Source organism: Parambassis ranga, chromosome 13 (assembly GCF_900634625.1).
Source record: "Parambassis ranga chromosome 13, fParRan2.1, whole genome shotgun sequence".
NCBI classification, from domain to species: Eukaryota; Metazoa; Chordata; class Actinopteri; family Ambassidae; genus Parambassis; species Parambassis ranga.
Window position 1 is genome coordinate 21,013,164 of NC_041033.1, and position 22,902 is coordinate 21,036,065.

Consider the following 22,902-nt stretch of genomic DNA (forward strand, 5'->3'; position numbering starts at 1 on the left):
TTGACTTTGTTTCAAGGCCCCATAGGTCCTACTGGCTTTTTGATGAAGGTTAAATACCTCTGTGTGGCAAAGATTTAATATGTAAGTGCAATTTCCCACTTTCTTTTTTTGTTTTTGTCTCACTTTCCCATTGTTGACATCTGGATTGAAATGAAATGCTGTGAGGGAGCTGATGGTACACAGCCATGAGCTGCACTTGTTTACATCCTCCACCTTTTTATGTTCTGCTCCTCTGATTTTTGCTGATGTTACTGATGGTGCAGAAATAGGAGCCTATGTTACACACACGCACACACACATCAGAATAGTTATGAGCCAGTGTAGTTTGTTGAAAATGTGCAGGTGCATACACGACTGGCAGTGAAGTAATAATGTTGCAGCCTCAAGCAGCCTATTGATTTCAGCATTCTCATTAGACACTGTTTCAGGATGTGATCAGTTAGCTAGAATTGTAGCAGTGTAAACAAAAAGACAGACGGTAAAACAACCCTCACCTCCAGCTAGCAATACCCACTTAGCTTTTGCAAAATAAGTCATGTGTCTCCTCTTCTGCATGTTTCTAAATATTTTTTTGTTTCACCACTATTCATTCAGACATATCAAGTTCATTAACAGTGGTGATTCTGACTTCACGTCACTTTCATGCTAACAGTCATAAGTTTCTACAAAATAAACTCTGTGAACTCGGCATTGTTGGAAAACTGTGGCAGGGTTTTTTTACTCACAATAATAAGACAAGAGAGACGGGGTTATAATGAGGAAGAGGAGGAGGAGGAGGAGGAGGAGGAGGAGGGATTAATGGTGCAGAGGAAACCAAGACCTTTGTTATCCCAAAAGGCAGCTCTATATGTGTGAATATGTTGTGATGTGTTTTCATATTCCCACAAACCAGCTGCTTTGTGTTGCTCCAATAATTTTTAAGCTAAAAAACTCAAACTTCTCCATTTATTTCATCATTTTTCTGTGGACAGTAAATGATCACTTCACCTCAAGTTCACGTTGGAGTGGTGCTTTGTCTTTTGTCGTGAGTTCCCTCTGTTCTTTCACTTCTGTACTGAGGTTGCCTGCTGGTGCTGTAAATGTCAAAGCAATTTTTTTGCCATCTGTGCAAAAAAAAAAAAAAAAAAATCACCCAGCTGCACAACAATTAAATATTCCTCATCTCTGTCCGTCCTCTACATTTGACTTAAACAATCAACAGCTTGATTCAAGTCAATCTTGTCCACTGAGGCCGGCATGTCTGTGGAAGCTGGACGTGTGTATTGATCCACCACTACATGACATTTCATTATATCAGACAGAGCACAGCACTAACAAGATAGGAGTCCTGGGGTGGACAGGTAGTCAGAGTTACTCTTTAAATAGAAGATGTAAGAGTTTCACTCACTCCTTTGTTCACGAACTGCATGTACTTCTGCCGGAAGTGATCAATATGGAGATCAATGGGTAAAACCTGATCATGATTCTCTGTATTTATCACTTCATTTTATCAAATTGCTGCCTGCTTTTCCATTAGTGAAGGGTTATTATGGATAGTTTTCTACTTTTAGATACTAAAGAGCAAGATATTTAAAAATAAAATAAAAAAATGAGTTTTATAATAGTTGAGACGGCGGTGATTTTTATTCATTTTGATACCTATATTTGTCCTGCCATTATCCACCGTATTAAGGTCTGCAGCAGGTAATTATTTATCCTGCTTCACCGTCTTACATAAACGGTTCGTTCTCTCATAGGCTGACCTTCAGAACAGTGAAAATCACAGTAAAATCTCACCCACGTCCTGACAATCAATTATTTAAGCTGTCTATCTGGCACAGGTGAGGGGTCACTGTCAGGGTGAACTCTCCCTCGCTTTCTAATCTTCTTTCTTTTGTCCCATAATTATCTCGTCTGTCTCCCTCTTATCTTTCTGCTTCTCCCTCTTCCTGCCTATGAGCTGTGTGTTGTCGCCTTCTGAAAAGATAAGCCCCCCTCTGGCTGTTAAGGTTTGAGGAATCTATCGACTTCAGCATCATGAACTCAGTAATTAGTGCATCCCAGGATGGATTGGTGACAGTATGATGGAGTGAGCTGCTCTGTCATATCACCAGCTCCCAAATTAGCAGTCGGAGCTGACTGATGTCGAACCTGCATGCGTCTTAGCACCACAGTCCCTTGGGAGGTGCTTTAATGGTGTTTCCAATAGATAGGCTTCAGGATCGGGTCGGGATCGGGATTGAAAATTCAGTCCTGTGCAGGTCTCTACTGTGAAGACCATGCATCCCTTAGCAAATGATTATTACCGGTACTTCAAAGTATTTAAGATGCACTTTAAAGTGGAGGTGAACCTGGTCCCCCTGATGGAGAGCCTTCCTGTCAGGGTTTAATTGCTTAATCAAAGGAGATGGTCACAGATCTACAGTGGATGCAAACTGTGCTAAGGTTTTCCTCTCAACTATATATATATATATATATATATATGTGTGTGTGTGTGTGTGTGCTGTGCATTGTGTTTGATCAAGATGAAGTGTGGCCCTGTAAACATGATGAATTGCATGGCTGTGTGTGTGTCCACTAACACCAGCAGAAGGACCTTTGTTATTAACCCATTAATTTGGAGTCCATCATCTTATGTGGCACAACACATCCTGCTTGTGCGATTTACCATCCGCTGTCCGATGGCTGTCTAATGTGTGATTTTTCATCTCAGCACAGCATCAACACCACTTAACTGCCACTGGTCCCTCACTTGCCCATCGAGAGAGAGAGAGAGAGAGCAAGACTCTGCAGAGGGTGTAGATGTACAGAGATAAATGTGCTGAAATGCACACAGGTGTATGTTGACACAGCGAGTGAGGCCTTGGCGAACAACATTTATGATTTCCATTAAAGGCGAGAGGCATAGATTTCCTGAACAGGTGAAGGGCTCTCACTCTCCACGTCTTACGCGTACTCACGGCTTCCTCACTTGATACACTACATTTATTTCGTTCATATATCTCAAAGATCTGTTTTCCATCTCTTCCTGTTGCTCCCTCCTCCTCCTCCTCCATTCTTGGTGATTTATACCGAGGCCCGGATAGTTGATCTTTATTCAGCGGGCCTCCAGGCAAGGCTGATAACTCCAAGGTCTGTCATCAATTCTATCCAGCGTTCACTACCCTGCCTTGCCTTCCCTTCCCTTCCCTCCCCTCCGAGCAGCCCCCATGTTGTTTCTCCAAACCCACCCCCCTATAGCTGCACTTCTTTTTCTGTTTGTGCTCTTTGTGTGGTGAATTCACAAGCAGCCCTACGAGGCTTATGTGGTTAAATTACTGAGGAAATGGCAACAGTTCACAACTGGAGGCAGAGATCCCCTACGGCTCCTGAGTGGAGGCTAAAATAGTTGTGGCCAATGGGAGAAGGGGATCAGAGGGCTTCTTGTGAAGTCTGCTGCTAAGAAGATTCTGTTGATGTACTCCTACAAACCTCCCCCTTCACCTCATTGAATTCAGGTCAGAGTCACAGACTCCCTGTGCGCATCTTTCATTTCATTGTCAAAAGTTGATAATGCTGGGACCATTCACATCGAAGATCACTTATCGCAGCAATATGATTCAGTGTTTGAAATGGCCGGTCTGTGTGCCGGACTGAATGTGTGTTTGCTGTTATTTAAAGTGAGGCAACAACAATTCTGTGCTTGGACTTTATTTTTCCTCTAAAACTCATAGACCTGCCCCCAAAGCAAACACACACACACGAGTCAGAGCGGTTACTCTTGTTGTTCCTATATGGGACATACCTGGGTGAAGATCAGACAGTGTTCCTGGCCAACGGACCAGAGAATTATGAGAGCACAGCTGCTGCTTTGGCTCTGTTGCAGCTCACTGACACACAGGTGGTCTCTGTCTAAATGTGTGTGTGTTTGAATGTCTGTCTTTGTGAGGCACAGTCACAGTTTTGTGAGTGAGGACATTTTAGAAACAGAGGGCTGTTTGAGGGTTAACGCTTAGATGGAAGTATGATGAAAGCCGAAAACAAAATTCACTATGTGACCAATAGTAAGTGGACACCGTCATGCACCTTTAGCATGCTTTTAGTTAAAAAGGTGGAAATCCTAACGCTGCAGTTGACTAGATCTGATGATCGTTTGCATTATTGATTGATTGTCCATGGCCAATCAGTGGGAAGTGTCCTGAAGATGTTTCCATTTCCAGACTCACAGTTCCTGTTTGGATATGGCACAAAAAACTCAAAGAGATGTCCAGGTCTTCCTTCACCTTATCACCCTGCTTCAGGCTTGACAAAAGCTTAACAGACTGGACAAAGAAACAGGAAAATTGGAGGCCAACAGACAGACATGGGGTCTGTCTTTTCACATACTTTTGTCCTTATAGTGTACCTCTTCATCAGACTATAGAGCCTCAGAGGCTGCTTCACGGTTGAGGGTCATATAATATTGAAAAAAAAAACCCTCTACATCATGTAAATCAGTTGTATTGGCAACCTCTACAATGTTTTCGTTGTGTAACTATGGATCTCTGCCAGTGAGAACAAGCTATTAACACTAAGGTCAGTCTGGATTTAACTGTCTTGGTCTACGATGGCAGTTAAGGAGCTCTTTAAAAACATGATTTCAGCAGCTTTACCTACCTAAAAACAGGTCACACAAATAAGGGCATCAAAGACGTAGCATTCCCTTCATGGTTCCCTCTTTCTTTCTGCTCTGAGCTGAAACTCATTGATAGTTGTCTTTGACAACGAGGGGACTGTTGTTGTGCTCCCTGTGCCTCTCTCCTCCCTTCACCACTTGGAAGCACAGATTTGCCACTATTCACATTCTTGGTTCTCTCACCAGCAGCCTTTATATCAATCACCTGTTATCAGAATCAATTCAGAGAAACCTGAAAATCTGTAAAATGTCAATCAATAAGGTAGGAAGGAAGGATAAGGAAGCGTGAAGTACATCATCTCAGGTTTTATTTGAATAGGTTTACACTGACATGTATACACACACACACACACATCAAGTGAATCAATATATTTAAGCTTATGTGAAAGGAATCCACAACTTTACACTGAAACACTCAGCTGTCCGAGAATCATTTACTGTAGCAGCTGAACCTCTGAACACTTGTAATCGGTGCAGTATATTTTAAAAGGCCTCTAAAGTTCCTCATAGTTCTTCCAATATTGACATAAGCCTGCTTCACATAAAGATGACCCTTTTATGCAGTGTGCATTATATTACTTGGAAACTGAAGTGCCAAGGCTCGTAACCTGCAGAATGAAAAACTGTCCAAATACTTAAAAATGGGACTTTAAGCTGGCAGGTGTTCAGAGAAAGTGATTAGAAATGTTGAAGAGATATGCTTTATATATTAAATATATAGGGTTTTATATTCATTGTCTTTGTTTCATTTGTTCTTTCTGATGTATATTTGATGCGTCTTGATGCGTTTTTGTTTTTTTTTAAATGTTTTATGTTACATTAGTCAAAAATCCAACATGTCAGCCTCAGTGTTAAAGGCCTTTCTTTCTGTTTTGGTGTCTTATTGTCGACCTTTGTGTGTCCAGGGTGTGACGTACTGCGGGGAGAGCTCGGCCAGCAGCTTGACCATGGCCAACGTCCCCTGGCACCAGGAAGTGGTCGCCTTCGTCCAGCAGCTGGCTGACATGTTGCCTCAGTACGAGATCGCCTGTGAGCATGAGCACTCAAACTGTTTGCTCATTGCACACACCAAGGTAGGAACTGTGACAACCACACACACACACACACTACACAACATACCACAATGTGTCAAACACGGCATTTCACATCGCTCTTTTTGGTCAATAAATGAGTGATATGGAGATACCGTGGTGCAGACTTTGCACGTGAGTGTGTTTATTAGGTGGATATTCATCAGCTGCGCCTCACTGGCTGCGGCTGCATGCTGCTGCAGCTCTTATGTTTATCAGTGTTATCAGTGCATCCAGGCAGTGAGCACTACCACACGCATAACAAGGATGAATGTGTGTCTGCGATTCCTCTTCAGACATTTTTTCCAGCACTTTGTATTTTGCCTTTTGCCTTGTTTTAATATTTATGTAATTTAGTCTGCTCTCTTTTTTTTTTTTTAAAGTGTGCAACCATCAGAGCAGTTTTTGTTTGGCAGAGTCCATGACAGTATCAGTCAGTGCTCGTGCCGCCAAGGCAACTGTCCGTCAGTTGTTAATGAATGATGATTAATTGCCGTCTTGGCTTCCTCTGACAGAGCAAAAACTCATGACAGCCGGCTAGGCACCCACACCTCCCTGTCACTCAAAGTCAGCTTGCTGCTTTATCACAGTTTAAGTACCCAAACTCTTAATCCTCCTTTGTTTTTATGCCTCTGCATCAGCAGCAGCAGTGGCCTCAGAAGTTACATTGTTCTGTTCGTCTGTCCCCTCCATATATTCCATTGTTTAATGTCCTAATATATCAAGGAATTTAATTTTTGCATGCACATTCACTTGGAATCAAGGATTAAATTTGATTTTGGCAGTCAAAGGTCACTGTGACCTCACATTTGGATCTTTCATGTGAACGTGATGTGTCACATCTCCCCACTGGTGTCTAGGGGCTGGGGGGTGGGGATGTGGACAATCAACCTGTTTGCGTTAGGTATGAAAGGAAGCCAGTGGTTTGCGGTACGGTTCTTTACTTGGGTTCAACAAGAAAATTACAAAACAAGAGCGGGGGACAAAAGGTCCAGCCACGCCACAGAACAAACAAAAAAAAGGACAATTTCAATGCGGGTTTGACACACGGAGGTTAACTGGTCATTTTAAAACAAACACAAATCTACTCGTTATGAGTGGAGGCACGGCAAGGCAGTGCTAACAAGGAAAACTCAGACAAAAACCCCCCCCTTCTAGTCAAGCGGACTAACAAATGCTGGCAAACACTCACAGGCCAGTAGGGTTGTTGTTTGTTGTTTTAAAAGGGCAGGAACACAGTAACACAAATCTACTCGTTCGTACGAGCGAGGACAATCCATTCAAAAAAAAACACAGCACAAGTCACTTACTGAGAGCGGCAGCACAAAGTTACACAAACAAACTCAACGTTAAAGCACACGTCGTAACGACCATAGTCAGCGTAACAGACACCTCTGTTGCGCTGGGGAGAAAGACACACACACGCGCGGCAACCCTCTCTTTAGCAGTCTCCGCCGAGATGTAGTGCTTCGAGGCTTTGTAGCGGCCGCCCAGATTGCAGAACGAACATTGGTGGAGGAGTCTCGTAGCCAGCCAATCGTGAAGAAGAGGAAGATCCTGTTTGCATGGGACCCACCTACATTCACTCCCATTCATTGACTCGGGGCCCCACCTCCAAACTCTCTCTCACACACACACACACACACACACACACGTCACTCTCATCCAAACGGACCAGGGGTCCGTAACAGATGCATTACGAAGGAGGTGAAATTTCTTTTATTTTGGTACGAGCATCATGGTGGCCGTATCTCAAGAATTCATGTGCTGCAAAAATACTGCAAAAAGTCCATCGAGGCCTTTGTATATGAGTCAGGTGCTTGTTGGGTCTTAATTCATCCTTTAAAGTCCACATTTAAAGACCGGTCGCTGCCCAGAGAGCTGGCCTTCTTACTGCTGGTGGTGAAGAACGGGTTGGTCCACTGTGATCCGTTGTGACAGTCACAGTGTGCCGTTCGGTTTTTGTTGGGGAGTTTTGTCCAAATGGAAGCATCAACTACACCTGTGACGGTGGCTAGGCGACAGAAGCGGTACATCATGACAGCTGGACGCGTAAATAGGAAATCATCCGTAGACCAGACAGTCTCATTCACCAACACTCTGTGCGACCTTCACGGTCTGCGGAGGCCCAACTTCTTTAGACGGCGTCCTTCAGAGGATGCAGACCCTGAACTGAGACACAGCTGTAATTCTAATTCTTTACAGGAGATTTGTTTTCTTGGTACAGATATAAATACCTCTGTGGTAAATTTATCAGATCTCAAGGTGCCGGGCGAGGGAGAGTGTGCACAGCAGTGTTTGTTTAATGTATGATAAATCAGGTTTCTTTCTTGTAACCACCCACACACACAGTCTCACACTCACCTGAGACAGAAAAGGTTTTAAAAGTTGTTCATTTAATTTCTCTCCATTTCTCACACACCGGCACAGACAAAATCAATATTTCACTGAACTGATTTCAACCCTCGCTCTTTCCCCTTCCCTGCTTCCTTTCTTGATGAATTCTCTCACTAGCAAACAAACACAGCAGCCACTTCTGCTTCACACACATGAATTCATTTACACCAGCAGCCTACGCTGTTAGTATTTCTTATAGACACACTCACACACACATTCTCTCCATCTTGTTCCACTTCCTTCACTTGCTCTTAGTCACATTAGCATTATTAGCGCCTGACACGCTGCAGTGGTAACTAACAGCTCTGTCTGACCAACCAGGAGAAGAATGAAAAGTGTTATACACTCAGAAAGCTTTTTAAATATCTTTGGTTCAGAGCCTTATGAATGGTAAATGTTCTGTATTTATACTCCATCTACCACCTGAGCCACAGCTGCCCACCATGAGTGGGCCCGTTTTGTTTGTAGGTTTATAAAACGCCCAGCGCCACAGTGCATTATTGTCAGTAAATGAATCTAAATGAGTATAAATTTAAAGCATAAACAGAAAGACATTTCATAATTAGAAATATTAGAGCTTGTGGTTAATTCAAGTTTGAGTGACAGGTCCAAATACTCATTTGCAGATGACAATAAATTAAAGATGCACATATTGAAAGGAGGAAAAATCCCCCAAATCCCCAAAGTAAACAGAGATTAAAAGCAGAAGCTTAAATGAACACAAAGAATCAGGTAAAGCCTGTTATTTAAGCTGCTGACTATGAAATCAGGAGTGTGAGTCACATCACTGTAGATTCAGAGGGAATGGTTACAGTGCAACCTCTAAATGAACCACAGCACAGGTTTAATACGGTCTCAGTGTTTTGGTTTATACGCTGCTTAAAATCTAAGTAGAGGAGAGACACACTGAAGCAGAAGGAAGATAAAAATAAAAAGTTTCATCACAAACTAGGACCATCAGCACGAATGCCTCCCAGTTCTTTCTATGTAAATATTTACCATTGTGTGCCAGCGTGCTGCTGTGTTTGGGCGGTCATCAATAATCCAGCAGACTTTGGGAACTGAAGGCTTTTTTTTTTTTGCGTTCCTCCTGTGAACAGAGAGGCTTGTGTTTTGCTGTCCTGAATAATCTTAATGCAGCACAACAGGAAGTGAATTCCTCCAGGTTGCTTCACAGAAGAGCACACTGGTCTCATTTTGTGGCTGTGGGTGCACGTCTGTCTCTCTGCCTGTCTGTCTGTCTGTCTGTCTCTCTGCCTGCCTGTCTGTCTGTCTGCCTGTCTCTCTGTCTGTCTGTCTGCCTGCCTGACTCTCTGCCTGCCTGTCTGTCTGCCTGTCTCTCTGTCTGTCTGTCTGCCTGCCTGTCTGTCTGTCTGTCTCTCTGCCTGCCTGTCTGTCTGTCTGCCTGTCTCTCTGTCTGTCTGCCTGCCTGTCTCTCTGCCTGCCTGTCTGCCTGCCTGCCTGTCTGTCTGTCTGTCTGTCTGTCTGTCTGTCTGTCTCTCTGCCTGTCTGCCTGCCTGTCTCTCTGCCTGCCTGTCTGCCTGCCTGCCTGTCTCTCTGTCTGTCTGTCTGTCTGTCTCTCTGCCTGTCTGTCTGTCTGTCTGTCTGTCTGTCTGTCTGCCTGTCTCTCTGTCTGTCTGCCTGCCTGTCTCTCTGCCTGCCTGTCTGCCTGCCTGCCTGTCTCTCTGTCTGTCTGTCTGCCTGCCTGTCTGTCTGTCTGTCTCTCTGCCTGCCTGTCTGTCTGTCTGCCTGTCTCTCTGTCTGTCTGCCTGCCTGTCTCTCTGCCTGTCTGCCTGCCTGCCTGTCTGTCTGTCTCTCTGTCTCTCTGCCTGTCTGTCTGTCTGTCTGTCTGTCTGTCTGTCTGCCTGCCTGTCTGCCTGCCTGCCTGTCTGTCTGCCTGTCTGTCTGCCTGCCTGCCTGCCTGTCTGCCTGCCTGCCTGCCTGCCTGTCTGCCTGTCTGTCTGTCTGTCTGTCTGTCTGTCTGCCTGCCTGTCTGCCTGCCTGCCTGTCTGTCTGCCTGTCTGTCTGCCTGCCTGCCTGCCTGTCTGCCTGCCTGCCTGCCTGTCTGTCTGCCTGCCTGTCTCTCTGCCTGTCTGCCTGCCTGCCTGTCTGTCTGTCTCTCTGTCTCTCTGCCTGTCTGTCTGTCTGTCTGTCTGTCTGTCTGTCTGCCTGCCTGTCTGCCTGCCTGCCTGTCTGTCTGCCTGTCTGTCTGCCTGCCTGCCTGCCTGTCTGCCTGCCTGCCTGCCTGCCTGTCTGCCTGTCTGTCTGTCTGTTGCATCCAGCATTAGATCCTCCCAGCGTTGACACATCACCATCATCATTAGCTTCTTTTCGACCACTGGGATCCTCCCATTTGTAGACTTCTCTCTCTTCCTTTGAGTCCCAGCCTCTGTCATCCCACACTTTCTCTACCAGCTTTCATGTCTCCTCTTTTTTCTCTCTGTTCCTTCCCACATATCTTCCTCCTTTATCCTCCATCTTCTTCCATCTGTATCAGTCCCACTTCTCTGAGAGGATGTCGCAGTGGACCTGCTGTTTTAAATGTATGAATATTTATATCAATATCTTGAGCAGTGCTTCAGAAGTGCTCCTTAAGTTTCTTGTGATTCTATGTTAGTCTGACACTAGTTTACAATCCAGTGTTACAGTTAAACTAGCCAAACATTTAGAGACTATCATTAGACTGTATTGATGATGATGATATAATTCTCTCCAACACGTTCCACTCTTGTTTGATGTGTTGGTGGATGAAGGGGATGCTTCTGTTGCTGGTTCATCTTTGATCAATGTGAAGGTTTTACTGCAGTAAAGTAAGCCACCCTCTGAATAAAGGCTCTGTCAAGCCAGCTGAATCTAGGATTTTAGATGCACATTTATACAGGGTGTTACGGTATGTGTGCTCAGGGCAGCTAAAAGGGCAAACAAAGGTCATTTATATCGAACTTACATGTGATGTTTTCATTTTTAAAACCTCAGATGTCAGGTCATACTGTACGTGTATTTGTTCTATATTACCTTTAGAGGTGAAGAGAAACTTTCAATGGATTACTATTCCTGATGATGGAAACACAGCTCTCCCCGCCCCGGTTAAATAAAGGTTTTCTTAATTCTTATAACTATATAAACATGTGACTGCTCCAGCACATATCCATGTTGTGGTAGAGAAGCTTGGACTTCAGTTTCGAGGCTGCTTAGTGGAACGTGTTCATACATGAAGCCGCCTCCTTTGGCGCCGTCCTAATCCTTCTTAGTGATTCTCTGTTTGTTAAAACAACATGTCGCCTTGTTCTCTTCCCAAACAGCACAGCGCAGCTTTACTTTGTTGCTCAGAAACTGAAAATTGTTTGCCGAGATGCCGGGTGAACAAATATCATCCTTTCTCATTACCAGAAACATTAACTCCCAATAGACGCTTTCATTTTTTTCCCCTTTTTCTCAGGCCTCATTAACAATGCAGCAGGCAGCTTTTCTCTAATGGCTGAGGTTTCTAAAGGCTAACGCTCAAACGCTTAATGCCGTCGCTCCCTCAGCGAGGACTCATCTACAGCCTCTTTAACTGGGCGAATAAGTGTTTGTCCTTCTTGAGTACATTTTCTATGAATTTGAGTGTTTTTTTTTAGAAGAAAACCAGCGATGTTATGTTACCTCTTTTACCCTATAGGCAGTAAAAAAGAGAAGCAAGTCCCAGTCTTCTCAGGGGGTGTCTGGCCAAGCAACCATGAACCTGAAAGAGCTTTTAAATGCTGAGCGCTAAAAGCACAACAGTTGTCCCCAGCGACATCTGAGCAACATTTTGCCTCCAGAACGTTGAAACAATACCCCTGACTGATTATTAAAGACCATTTTGAACCATAAAGCACCGCCGCTCTACTACATGTTGGCAGAAACATCACTGCGTTTCAGGAGAAAGAGCTTGTTGCAGCTCTGCTTTCTCTCTGTTTCCCACCTTCGCTGATAACAAGGTAACACATGGCATTGTATCAGCTGGAGAGCACTGCTGCATGCTGGGAAAGAAGAGGTCACCCCCCTCCTCCCTTCCTTGTGCCAGTTTGGGAAAACAAGTAGGCTCAGAGAGATTTAGAGTGATGTTGGAGGTGTCGGTGTGTGTGTGTGTCTCTGAGTAAACACACACAGGTTGGTGTTTCCTCTCAGTAAGATGGATGGTGAGTCTGTGAAGAAGTAAGAGGCGGTGATTGATTAGAAAATAATAAAAAAAAAAACATTCATAATAGTATCATTAATAATTCCAGGGAAGAGCTTGCATGAGAGTTCATCTCGAGATTACATTACTGTATGTGCACATGCACAAACACGGGTCGCAGGCCATATTTTTACAGTTTATTTGGTTGTCAAGTTGTCATTTTAAGCATACATTCATATAAAACAGAGCAATTTCTGTAGAGAAGCTTGTTGTTTTTGGAGATGGGAGTCATTCTTCCAGGACTGGGAGAGGACAGGGAGTTTTTATGGAGTTGAGTGTTGGGTTGGGGTGGGACAGGAGATAGGCTGGACCTCTTTAGGACCAAGACCTTGAAAGAAAAGGTTAAAATAATCTCTTTGTGCTCATATACCACCTCGTCTCTCTCTGTATCGTCTCTGTATGTGTTTCAGTTCAAAGTGGACGGTGAGTGGTGGACGTGGATCGACTACGAGCGTTTCCAGGAGCTGGTCCAGGCTTACGAGGAGAGCGGCGGACAGCAGACCTTCTCAGTCTTGGATTACATGGCCAAGACTCCCAGCTGGGCTCTGTTTGGAGCTCAGGAACAAGGTTTTGACCCTGCTGACACACGCTTCCAACGACGTAACAAAACCAAAGACATCTCAGGATGCTGATAGATAAGACGGTAAAATGATGAAGAACGTAGCTTTTTATTTTGAGCTTTGAGGTTCTAACTTTCCTTCTTAAATGTCCACAGCTGCTCCGGTTTCATGTGGACTCATTTCTGTTAGGATTGGACTTTTAATCTTATTGGCATAAACCCCCAAACATCAGTCAGTGGCTTGATCCGTTCCTTCACACTTAATCCTCTCTTCATGTTCCAGACATTCCCCTTACATCAGTTTAAAGGATTCTTTTGCTTCCCTTCATCTTCACTATGTCCCACTTTTTAAAGGGTTATTATGTATGTCAGTGCCTTTGATTTGTTTTAATAATCATCTGGCATCACTTGGGAAGATTTCACATCATTAAACCTGGTAGCAGCTTCATCACCTGCCTCATTCCCAGCACTGTTAATGTGCCTGCTCCTGATGGCTCAGCTGCACTGCACAGGCGCACACTTAGCTTAGAAATCACGCCTTTATTCCTTCTCATGTCGCCTAAAGGAGCTGCACAGCTCAGCCCAAGCACCTCTGCTCCTCCTCCTCCTCCTCCTGCTCCTGCTCACAGGACAGTGATTTCTCTGCAGTGAGGGGAGCATCCAGGCTGCTGCTGGGGACGTCTCTTTACAGCCTTTTAATGGCCCGGCAAAGGTTTCATTGTTGCTCAGTCCCAGCAGTGTAGAGAACACTGGTCTCAAAGACACACAGGTACAAACCATCTACAGGAGGAGGTGGATATAAAGGATATAAAGGAAGGCACCGTGGCGGGTGATGGAGCTTCATATTGGTTTAACTGATGCAGACCATCCCGAGTCCACCATGTCAGACTAAAACAGAACCCTTTATTATTATTTTAGTGAATCCAGATGTTTAGTTCTGCTTGAATGAAACTTCCAGATGTAAATGTTTAGTCCGTTTTGATTTGTATAATTTCTGATGCCGCAAGAAACTGCAAATCTGTAATAAATGTTTTTGAAATAATGTTATTTGTCATTGGGCAATTTAATACACAGCTTCCATCATGCTGCTGCCTGTAAGGGGACGGTGCAGCGAGTGTGTGTTTGTGACGTCGAGCCCGTTACATGGGCTTTAACTGTGCATCAATATTACAAATCCACACAAAGGGTCCTTCTCCTGAATGCTCTGCAGACCTGTCTGACCTCACGAGTGGTGAAGTGTCCACTGCTGTGAGCCAGCTTTGTTTCCTTCTCTGCGTTATCTTATATATATTGCATATGTTTTTGATGTACTGTACATACACTGGTGACAAAAAAATGATGAGCCTCCCTATGAATGTCATTCTATTTTAAATATTTGTTTTATGAATGAAATGTTTACAAATTTCCAACAACATGATGACGATGACGGTCAGCTGTGTGTCTGTGTGTAATTTGAGGCACGTCCAGTGAGGAATCCGAGCCTGTTGCTCTTTGGTGAATCTCTCAGGCTCCTCCAGGTTTGGTGGTCTCTCCTGCCATGGACCCTGGTCTTCAGTACACTCCATAGATTTATCAATCAGATCTAAATCCAGACTTTGTGCAGGCCAGTCAATAATGTTGTAATATTGTCATATTGGAAGAGAAAACGACAACTGTTAAATATCAATATTTTAACTCTTTGTATGGAGAGCATAGCACAGATGGCCGTTTCTTTGTTGTTGCTGTGTGTCTTAGTAACCAGTAGTCTGCAATATTTCCATGTCACATGACACCTGAGCTACAGAAGCCATTGATTGACAGTCCAGTCCAGCTGCTGGGGTTTACAGCTCCTCTGGAGCCCACCCAGCAGGCTGGCCTTGTGTTTGTTTTACTATTGATGAAAGATGAGCACAGTAGACATGCAGTAAACCTTTTTGTGTCGCCCTTTTTTTGGCAGTTCTAAAGTTAAATGGCAAAGAAGAGTCCAAAGTTGACATTTGGAGAAAAGCTTTCTGGGCTGCACTCAGAAGATTACTGCAGTAAGTGACCATGAGAAAGGGTGAAGGTGAAGGTCAGAAGTAATTTACAGATGTTTGCTTCATCTCTTCTAGGGAGAGGTTTCATGTCCCCAGTTTTTAGTTTTCTCTATTTCGTTGTGGTTTAATTAGACAAAAGTTGTGTGAAGAAAGTCCTCTGGTTGAATGATGGCTGTGCTGCACTAAGGTTTATATTGCACTCCCAGGTCCATGATGAAGATGCTTGTTTGTATCCTAATCTTCTTTTAATGGCTCAAACAAAGTAAAGAGGGATGCCACAGAAACAAGAAGCAGCCAATGGCTCACATAGGAAGTGATGCAGCACAATATCATCTTCAACCGTCTCTCTGTAGAGACTCGAGTGCAGAAGTCCTCACCGGGCTGTGGGTTTATGCAAAGCAGGAGAACCACAGTATGAAGCTGTAAGATACACCCTCTCATCCTGCAACCACTGTGAGGGCTAATGGCTCTGGTAACAGGGGAAACAGCAGCTGAGAGGTTGCAGAGGTGCATCCCAAGCCTGAGTGTGCCAACAGCGGAACTAAAAAGCCAGCACCTGCACAAAACATACATGTTTATACTATACTATTTATTTCTAGCTTTTTTTTTTTTAAATAGTAGTTTCTTATCTTCCTTTCTTTTATAGTGTTAGTAGTATTTTAACTAAACGAGTCTTTTAGCACTTTAAGCATATTTTATGTCTCATTCTTTGATTTCATTGCTTTGTTTTTAGGTTTTATTTGCATTTCCTCAGTGTTTCCTCACACTGCAAAACTTAGTCTGTGTCTTATCCTGTTCTTATTTCTTTTAACTTATACAATCAATAGGTGTGTGTGTGTGGGGGGGGGGTCAGGGTGAGGATTTCTGTTTAACTTCTGAAAAGCACTTTGTGTTACAAATGTTTTGTAGAAAAGGTGTTATATCAATAAAGTTTTGTCGATTGATAGATAAGCAGAGCTTTAACACGCTCAGCTGTGTGTGTACAGTAACAGAGGGAGAGTTGAATGGCCTCACTTCAACTGAAATGCTTTGTGTTTACTGAAGAAGAGCCATTTGAACGAAGGCTCCTGGCTTAAATAAAAGCATAATCTCTTTACTTTGAATGGTTTTTCTTGAGTTGGACTCCAAGGTGTCTTATTGGAAAGCAAAGGTCACTCTGGTCATTTGTCATTTGGCAGTGGGGTGCTGCCTGCTGAGCCAGAAACCGTCACTGTCCCTACAGAGAGTTTGAAAAATGGCTGCAGGTTGTGTTTTGTCGTCTATTTTAAGCTGCTGCTGGTGTTCGAGCACAAAAAACATCTGTAAACAGCTGGGCTTCACATCCATGTGCCGCTCTGCCTTTCAGCTTCCACTTTGACTCAAGATAATCTGTGTGTTTATAAAGGTATGGCTGCAAGCGTGTGTGTCTGCATGCATTCCTAATGGTGAAGCTCAAAGGGAGGTGAAGGTGATAATGGTTGTTGCAGATGGTTGGAGAATGTGTTGGAGGATGTTATCTGTGTGAGTCCATGTGTGGCAGACTGTTTTGCACCACCGGCTCAAAGCATTACTCAATTCTCCTCCTCAGCTTCTGTGTGTGTGTGTGTGTGCACTGTTTATAACTTTGTGTTCATGTGCATCTGTAGTGTGTGTGTCCTGTTTCGGGCCAGATGTCCAGAGACTCGGGGCTTGAAGCAGCCCTCAGGTAGTCCTGTCTGCTTCCATCTGTAACACAGCACCCCTCCCTGTCTGACTGCTTCTGGATGGAGGTGAGCCAAGTCTTTGATAGAGTCTCTGTCAGCAAATCACTGTGTGTAATTCATTAAACCTCAAAATCAGTTGTCTAACTCCCAGTCATGCAGCTCCCTCTGTGGCTGAAATATGAAGCAAACCTGCCTGTGTTTGGAGTTCAGGTGAACTCAAAGCCCTCTTCAGAGACCCTGCGGTCCCGGCCCATCCATCACTCCCACCACATCCATCTCATGTCACCGGTTGTTGTATACGATCCTTGGCTGTGGCAGCTTCTATATATCTGCTCTCGGAGCTGTGAAGGTATCTTGTCACGATATAAAACCCGCCTGCTCCATTCTTCAGTGATTGTGTGCATGCTTGATGTGTGTACCTGCTTGTTCGGTGCTCAGATGCCTGTGACCCACAAACCTGCATGCACCCAGCTGTGTTTATGTCTGTGTGGGTGCACACAGAACGCTTTCTGACGTACAGAGAGTGTGTGTGTGTGTGTTTTTCTGCTCCAGCTGTACGTCTGCTTCCGTCTCTTCTCTGCGCTCTGGATCATTTTTTCACGTCACTTGCGGCATCAGTGGAGCTCAGCAGTTATTACAACTGAAATGTTCCATCAGCAGACAAACACACCTGACCTCCTGTTCTGTGGGAGTTCACTAAATTAATTACGCTCACGCACTTGTGTCACTTATCATCTGCTGTTGTCGAAAAATGGTTCAGAAAGTGACATTTGACCCCAGAAGCTGCAACTTTGTTGTTTACTTGCCTGTTTGTGAGACAGCTGCTGCTTGGAGCGACCTCACTTAGCTCATATGCTAATCCTCCCTTTTTTAAACAAAGTCACTTAATTAACCAAATGACCAGCTATGAAGACGCCGCTTTGCATATTGATGCTTTATTTCTGAAAGGATTTGCATCCTAATGATGTAATAAATTCTCGCCTGACAACGGAATGCTGGTAAATCACACAGCAAAGCGATGAATCATAGAAAATCTGTCTCAATAATGAGTGCTGAAATGCGTGCAGGGTGCAGAGTGATTAGAAGAGAGATGTGTTAATTGCCTGCTGTGTGTCCTGGATCATTCTTTCTATCCTCGGGCTCTGCTGTCATATGGTCTGTTTCACAACTCATGGAGTAAAGAGGGGGGGGGACCATCCACGCAAAAAAAACCTGTTACACCATCAGAAGCAATTAGCGGATCACTCGGAAGGTTAAAACTTTTACTGTCTTATTTGCATGTTTTTAAATAACCTGTTTCATTCCGGTTTCCCAGATGGCTTTAAAACAGCTGCACACATGTCGGGGGGAGAGATTCACAAACACATGCAGGCTACCAACAACAGGAAGTTCTGTGGATCACTTGTGGTTGTGGTTAGGCATTAATACCACAGGGTAAGGTGTAGGCAAAGATTGTAGTTTGGACTTAAAACACACATCACCATCTACCAATGCCATTTTTGGTTTCCATAGTAACAAGTCTCGCCCCCTTAGATACGACCAGAGTGGTCAATATTGACCTCTTTTTACATCGTCGGCTTTTGTTCTTCTTACCTCACCCCTCCTTTCACACAATGCTATCAGGCCTTAGCTTATTAATAGCATGCTATTTTTAATGATCTTTCATGTGCATTAATTCGTATTCTAAACTATCTGTGTTTTATATATCATAGGTGGTCTACACGTCACCTCATCATGCAACAATACAGCGACAAAAAATCAGAGTAAGGATCCCGGAGAGGGCTGGTGGTGGTTATACAACGCTGCAGACTGTCACTCAGGAGTCTGGTTTTCACATCCCTCCCCACACTGTTGTGTTAAATATGGTTAAGATTAGGTGTTAGAACAGGGTGAGGGGTTCCTGGAAGATCCTGATTTTTGCCTAACCCACATAACATTTTAGACAGGAAGCCTCTCCCTTCTGCTGCCTAGTGTGTTGATGTGAAGTGCCATGAAATTACAAGCAAAATGCTAATAACGCACATAAAGACCCTGCCCCTTTAGTGACATCAGGCTGCTTTCAATCTTACTACAAGTACAAAATGCAAACATCACTATATCACGCTCGCTTCGGCCTCACTGCACCAGCTGCCAGTTGATGTAAGATTTAAGTTAAAGTTTGTTTTTGGGTCTTACACTGGGTAAACATGTCCCTGTCTCTGCTTTTTCGAATGTGCATGCTCCCTTGAGAGCTGCAGGATGTTCCTGGTTGTCAGGACTTCCAGATTAAAACATGGAGGAGATTTGCCTTTGCTGCTAAATTAGGGTCGTTCAGCCGCTTCATCAACATTAAACTCACTTTTACTCTTTGGTTTTTGAGGCTTAATATATTTATTAATTTATGTTTATGTTTTCATTTTTTTATTATTTATAAGTTCTTTCAGCAGAAGTGAGTCTGTGGGACACACATCCATGTAGGGATGACTGACTGGGTTTTCTTCTTCTTCTTCTATTTGCTTACTGTTAGTGAGGATTTCCTCTGGATGCACAGTTTAATCTTTTAAACCAAGATGTCCATTAGCAAAAGACATGATGGTGGATATGAAGGATTTGTGCTGAAAGAACACAAAGCACCGATGTAAACAACCTTCATCTGCAAACCCCACCATTAAGCTGAAGGGGAGCGTGTGTGTGTGTCTGTGTCTGTGTCTGTGTGTGTGAGATCAGCCGGAGCACACATTCCCCTTCACCCTTTATGTCCAGTGGTCTGCGATGTGCCGCTAAGCCGACAGAGCAGGAGTTTGATTGATGAATGAACCACCTGCAGGTCAGCAGGCGAGCCGCTCTGTGACTCTGTGAGCTGAATCACACTGACCTGATTATCATCCATCACACACACACATACTGAAGTAAAGACCTGCAGCGTCACGTCAGTCGGCTCTGACAGAGATGCTTCTTATTGACTCTGAAACTGGCAGCAGAACCACATGGATCGTGTTACACTCAGGTGTTTGCTAAGCTCCTGAATTAAAGTGTAACTACAGCCTAACTTGGTATGTTCATGTGTACTTTTCCTGCACCCATGTTCTCCTCCTGTGGATTGTGAAAAGAGCCAGAAATACTTGAGCTGTGAAGCAGATCGGACGTGCAGGCTGCAGCTTATTTACCCGAATGTTTATTTTTTCCTGCTTCCCGTGGTTTGGCAGGTGGCCACCTGTACTCCATTGAATATATGGATTTCTGACAAGTTGCCAAAGTAAAAAATCAGAGCATGGAGCGGAACGTCTGCCTCGGCTCCATTAAAGAAACAAAGATTTCAAATAAGTCTTATATCTACACATAATTTACTGTAGAGCAAAGGAGAAAATGTGCATGGTGTGTGGCTAATGTTGCACTGTATGGTGCTACGCCTCATTACACTGCAAGCACAACTGTTATACAGCATGTTACTGCAGTATATATGTGTGCTCGTGAAGCCAATGGCATGTATGGCAGGCTGATAGGAGAAGTGAGAATTACCTGTGCTCCTGCTAACCTTCTCCTGAACTCATCAGAAACATGCTGAGCACTGGGTTTGCTTCGGCGTGCAGATTGGAACGGTCTCCTCGCAGCTGTCAGGGAACAGGGTGGTCTGACACTGAATACATCACATGCTGTACGGGTGCTCAGTCAGAGCATGCAGGTGTCACGTTGTGAGGACACAAGCACCAAGTATGTGTTAAACAGGTAGTCTGACAGGCGGGTATGGATGCCATGAGGCTCAGGATAGTGTGACTGGCAATGGATCTGTTGCATGATATAACCCAGAGGAAGTGCTCGCTGTTCCCTCGTGGTTTTCTGACCTAAATATATCTGATATGAAAGATTTTTCTATGTCAACGATACCATGCTTTGTGTTTACAGTGTAGAGGAGGACAGAGCGGCACACTGACCACTGCTTTTACTCTCATATAGGCATCAAAACTCATCAGTGGTGTTCACTAGTGGAGATTATCCTGCTGATTTCTAAAGGTAAGAAGTAAGAAGTCAATGCAAAAATCCCATTAGCTTTATGTTGAGGGACCCCATGAGATGCTAACCTCCTGATATAGCCTTATATGCCAGCAGGCCCCTAACTATGTCACCTGATGTTCTGTGTGCAGGAACAGAAGACGATCTTGTCTGAGGAAAGAAAAGAAAATGAGAAAGTGGGAAAAAAAGGGATCCAAGACCTGACGGTGATGTGGCCGTGTTGCTGGTGAGAATGAGAAGTGAGTAACAGTTTGCTTAGCTTCTGTGGTGTATGCTTTTTAACTTACCTCTTGCTGGGCTATGTCTGTGAAGGTGTCCAGTCCTTAGTTTGTGTTCATAAGCCACATCTTTCGAGGTATAGAGTGGTTTAGTCACTATAGTATGAAATCATTCTCCACCTTATCAATGGACGGTGTTGTTTACAGTATATTCCTCATGAGGGAGGCTACTACAGCAACAAGTGTTTATGACGGGGAGATTGCCCAAGAACAATGTTTGTCTTAAATCCTTTGTGTTGCTTTAATGTAACTTTGTGTCAGGAGGTTTTAAATCAGCAAACTCAAAGTTCACCCCTGTTCACACTGGGGAAATCAATCCGGCTAGAGCGGGCCGTGATTTCAATCCACCTCTCGGAGGTGGATCTAGCCAGATTGGTTTACATCTGGCTCAGGTCTAAACGCAATTGCAGCTAGCGAATCCCGCTAGCGATGTGATACTTCTGCTTCATGGGGACAATATCAGGGTCGAGTGCAAAAGCCGTATGTAAACAACCGTCGACTACGACAGATTTGCCCCGAGTTTATTTTCGTCAGGGCTACAAAGGAATAATCTGCTTTCTGAACCTGAAAAAACGAAAGAACGAGCGACATGGGACAAAAAAAAATGCACAACACATGCACACACGTGTTCCTCCCACGGCCTGAACGGACTGTATATTACGAGGCGCCACCTAGCGGTTTGGAGGACCGCAAACAAGCGGAGTTAAGCTGGATTGAGTGCGGACACGTGTGTGTGATTTGAAAATAGGTCTGAACACATCCAGCTTTAAGGCTATCTGGATTCCATCCTACTCTAGCTGGATTGACTTCCTACAGTGTGAACGGGGCCTTATTAAAGGGCTTTCACATCCATCCAAGTGACATGATGAGCGTTCAAACCTTCAGAGTATCACAATACAATGACAAAGACAACAGTATATAATTTTTCATGCAGTAATCTGTGTTTAAATATGAATGGTTAGACTGATTTCCAAGAACACCAGAGCAGGCGTTTGTGTGAGCAGCTTTTAGATGGCTGGCTCTGGTCTGCTCTCATCTTTGCACACGGACACAGTGAACACATGACCAGTCACAGAACACAGATGCCTCACATTTGGTCGATGTTCTGAGAAAACTCTGCGTGCTGTACGTCTGTGATCAGCGAGCTTGGCAGAAATGTGATCGACTAAATATAGCCCGGGCGCAGGAGGACCGTGTCATTATGGGCGCCGTTCACCAGGTGTGATCAGAGTGAAGGAAATGTCACCAGGAAAACAGCACGGCTGGATGCGGTGCACTTTACATATGATGAGGGATGAATAAAAAAGGCACTTGTGATAAATAGCTGGGTTGATTGCAGCAGTAAGCACCGTGTTTGTTCCTGGAGTTTGTCACTGAGAGGCCTGTGGCTCACTGAGGAAGTTACATGTAAATAAATGAGCTGGAGCCAGTGGCTGGACTGTGTGTTACAATGCAGAGCAGGCTCCACTTAGATAGCTCTTAGATTCTTCACATAAAAATCACAACCGTGTCATCACACTGAACAGAATGACCTGCTGAGTCAATCCACAACTCCACCAGCAGACACAAGTGAGCAGTGAGATTTACACTTTATTAACAGAGCTGCTTCCTGTCTGTTGGACAGTTTATGCACAGGAAGTGAACACCGGTCGATATTAACTCTTAGTCTCATATTGGACTGGTGGTAGCTGCTATGGGCTGCATCCTATAGCTACACTTTGTGGACAAAAGTATGTGGACATCCATATCCTGTCCAGCCCATTAAGCATTTGTAAAGCCTGGGGAGGGGCGATGATGTCATTAGATCAAGTTCTTCCACAGCAATCTGGGAAGATCTTTTCTTTTAGGCTTTTATTTTGAAACAGGAAGTTGACAAAACACAAAGTTATCATTTAAAGCTGCAACAATTTGTCAATGAATGGAAGTTTGGAACTGGGAACATGGACATTTCCAGGACATTTTCCTCTAGTTTGTCCATAAAATGAAATAATGCATTGATTGATTCAACATGGATAATCAATCAATCAATAATGCGAACCAAATCCATCATTACCTGCAGATCTGAAAGAGTGCAGCA

The 22,902-nt window shown here is 44.1% G+C and overlaps 2 protein-coding genes across 3 annotated transcripts in view; both read left to right on the forward strand.

Annotated features, from left to right (window-relative positions):
- Positions 1-13,902, forward strand: part of tyw1 (tRNA-yW synthesizing protein 1 homolog (S. cerevisiae)) — a 41,233-nt gene extending 27,331 nt beyond the window's left edge. Inside the window, exons 15-17 of one of the 2 annotated variants that reach the window (XM_028420525.1) lie at positions 5,539-5,706; positions 12,712-12,944; positions 13,017-13,902. In XM_028420525.1, the coding sequence (XP_028276326.1) occupies positions 5,539-5,706; positions 12,712-12,933 (390 nt within the window). In that variant the 3' untranslated portion in view covers positions 12,934-12,944; positions 13,017-13,902. Of the gene's footprint in view, positions 1-5,538; positions 5,707-12,711 lie in introns of both variants that reach the window. The other variant, XM_028420524.1, reaches the window with a different exon arrangement.
- A 6,513-nt stretch (positions 13,903-20,415) lies between these two features.
- Positions 20,416-22,902, forward strand: part of caln1 (calneuron 1) — a 56,980-nt gene continuing 54,493 nt past the window's right edge. The window contains exons 1-2 of the mRNA XM_028419840.1: positions 20,416-20,547; positions 20,679-20,786. The gene's annotated coding sequence lies outside the window, so the exon portion shown is untranslated. The remainder of the gene's footprint in view (positions 20,548-20,678; positions 20,787-22,902) is intronic.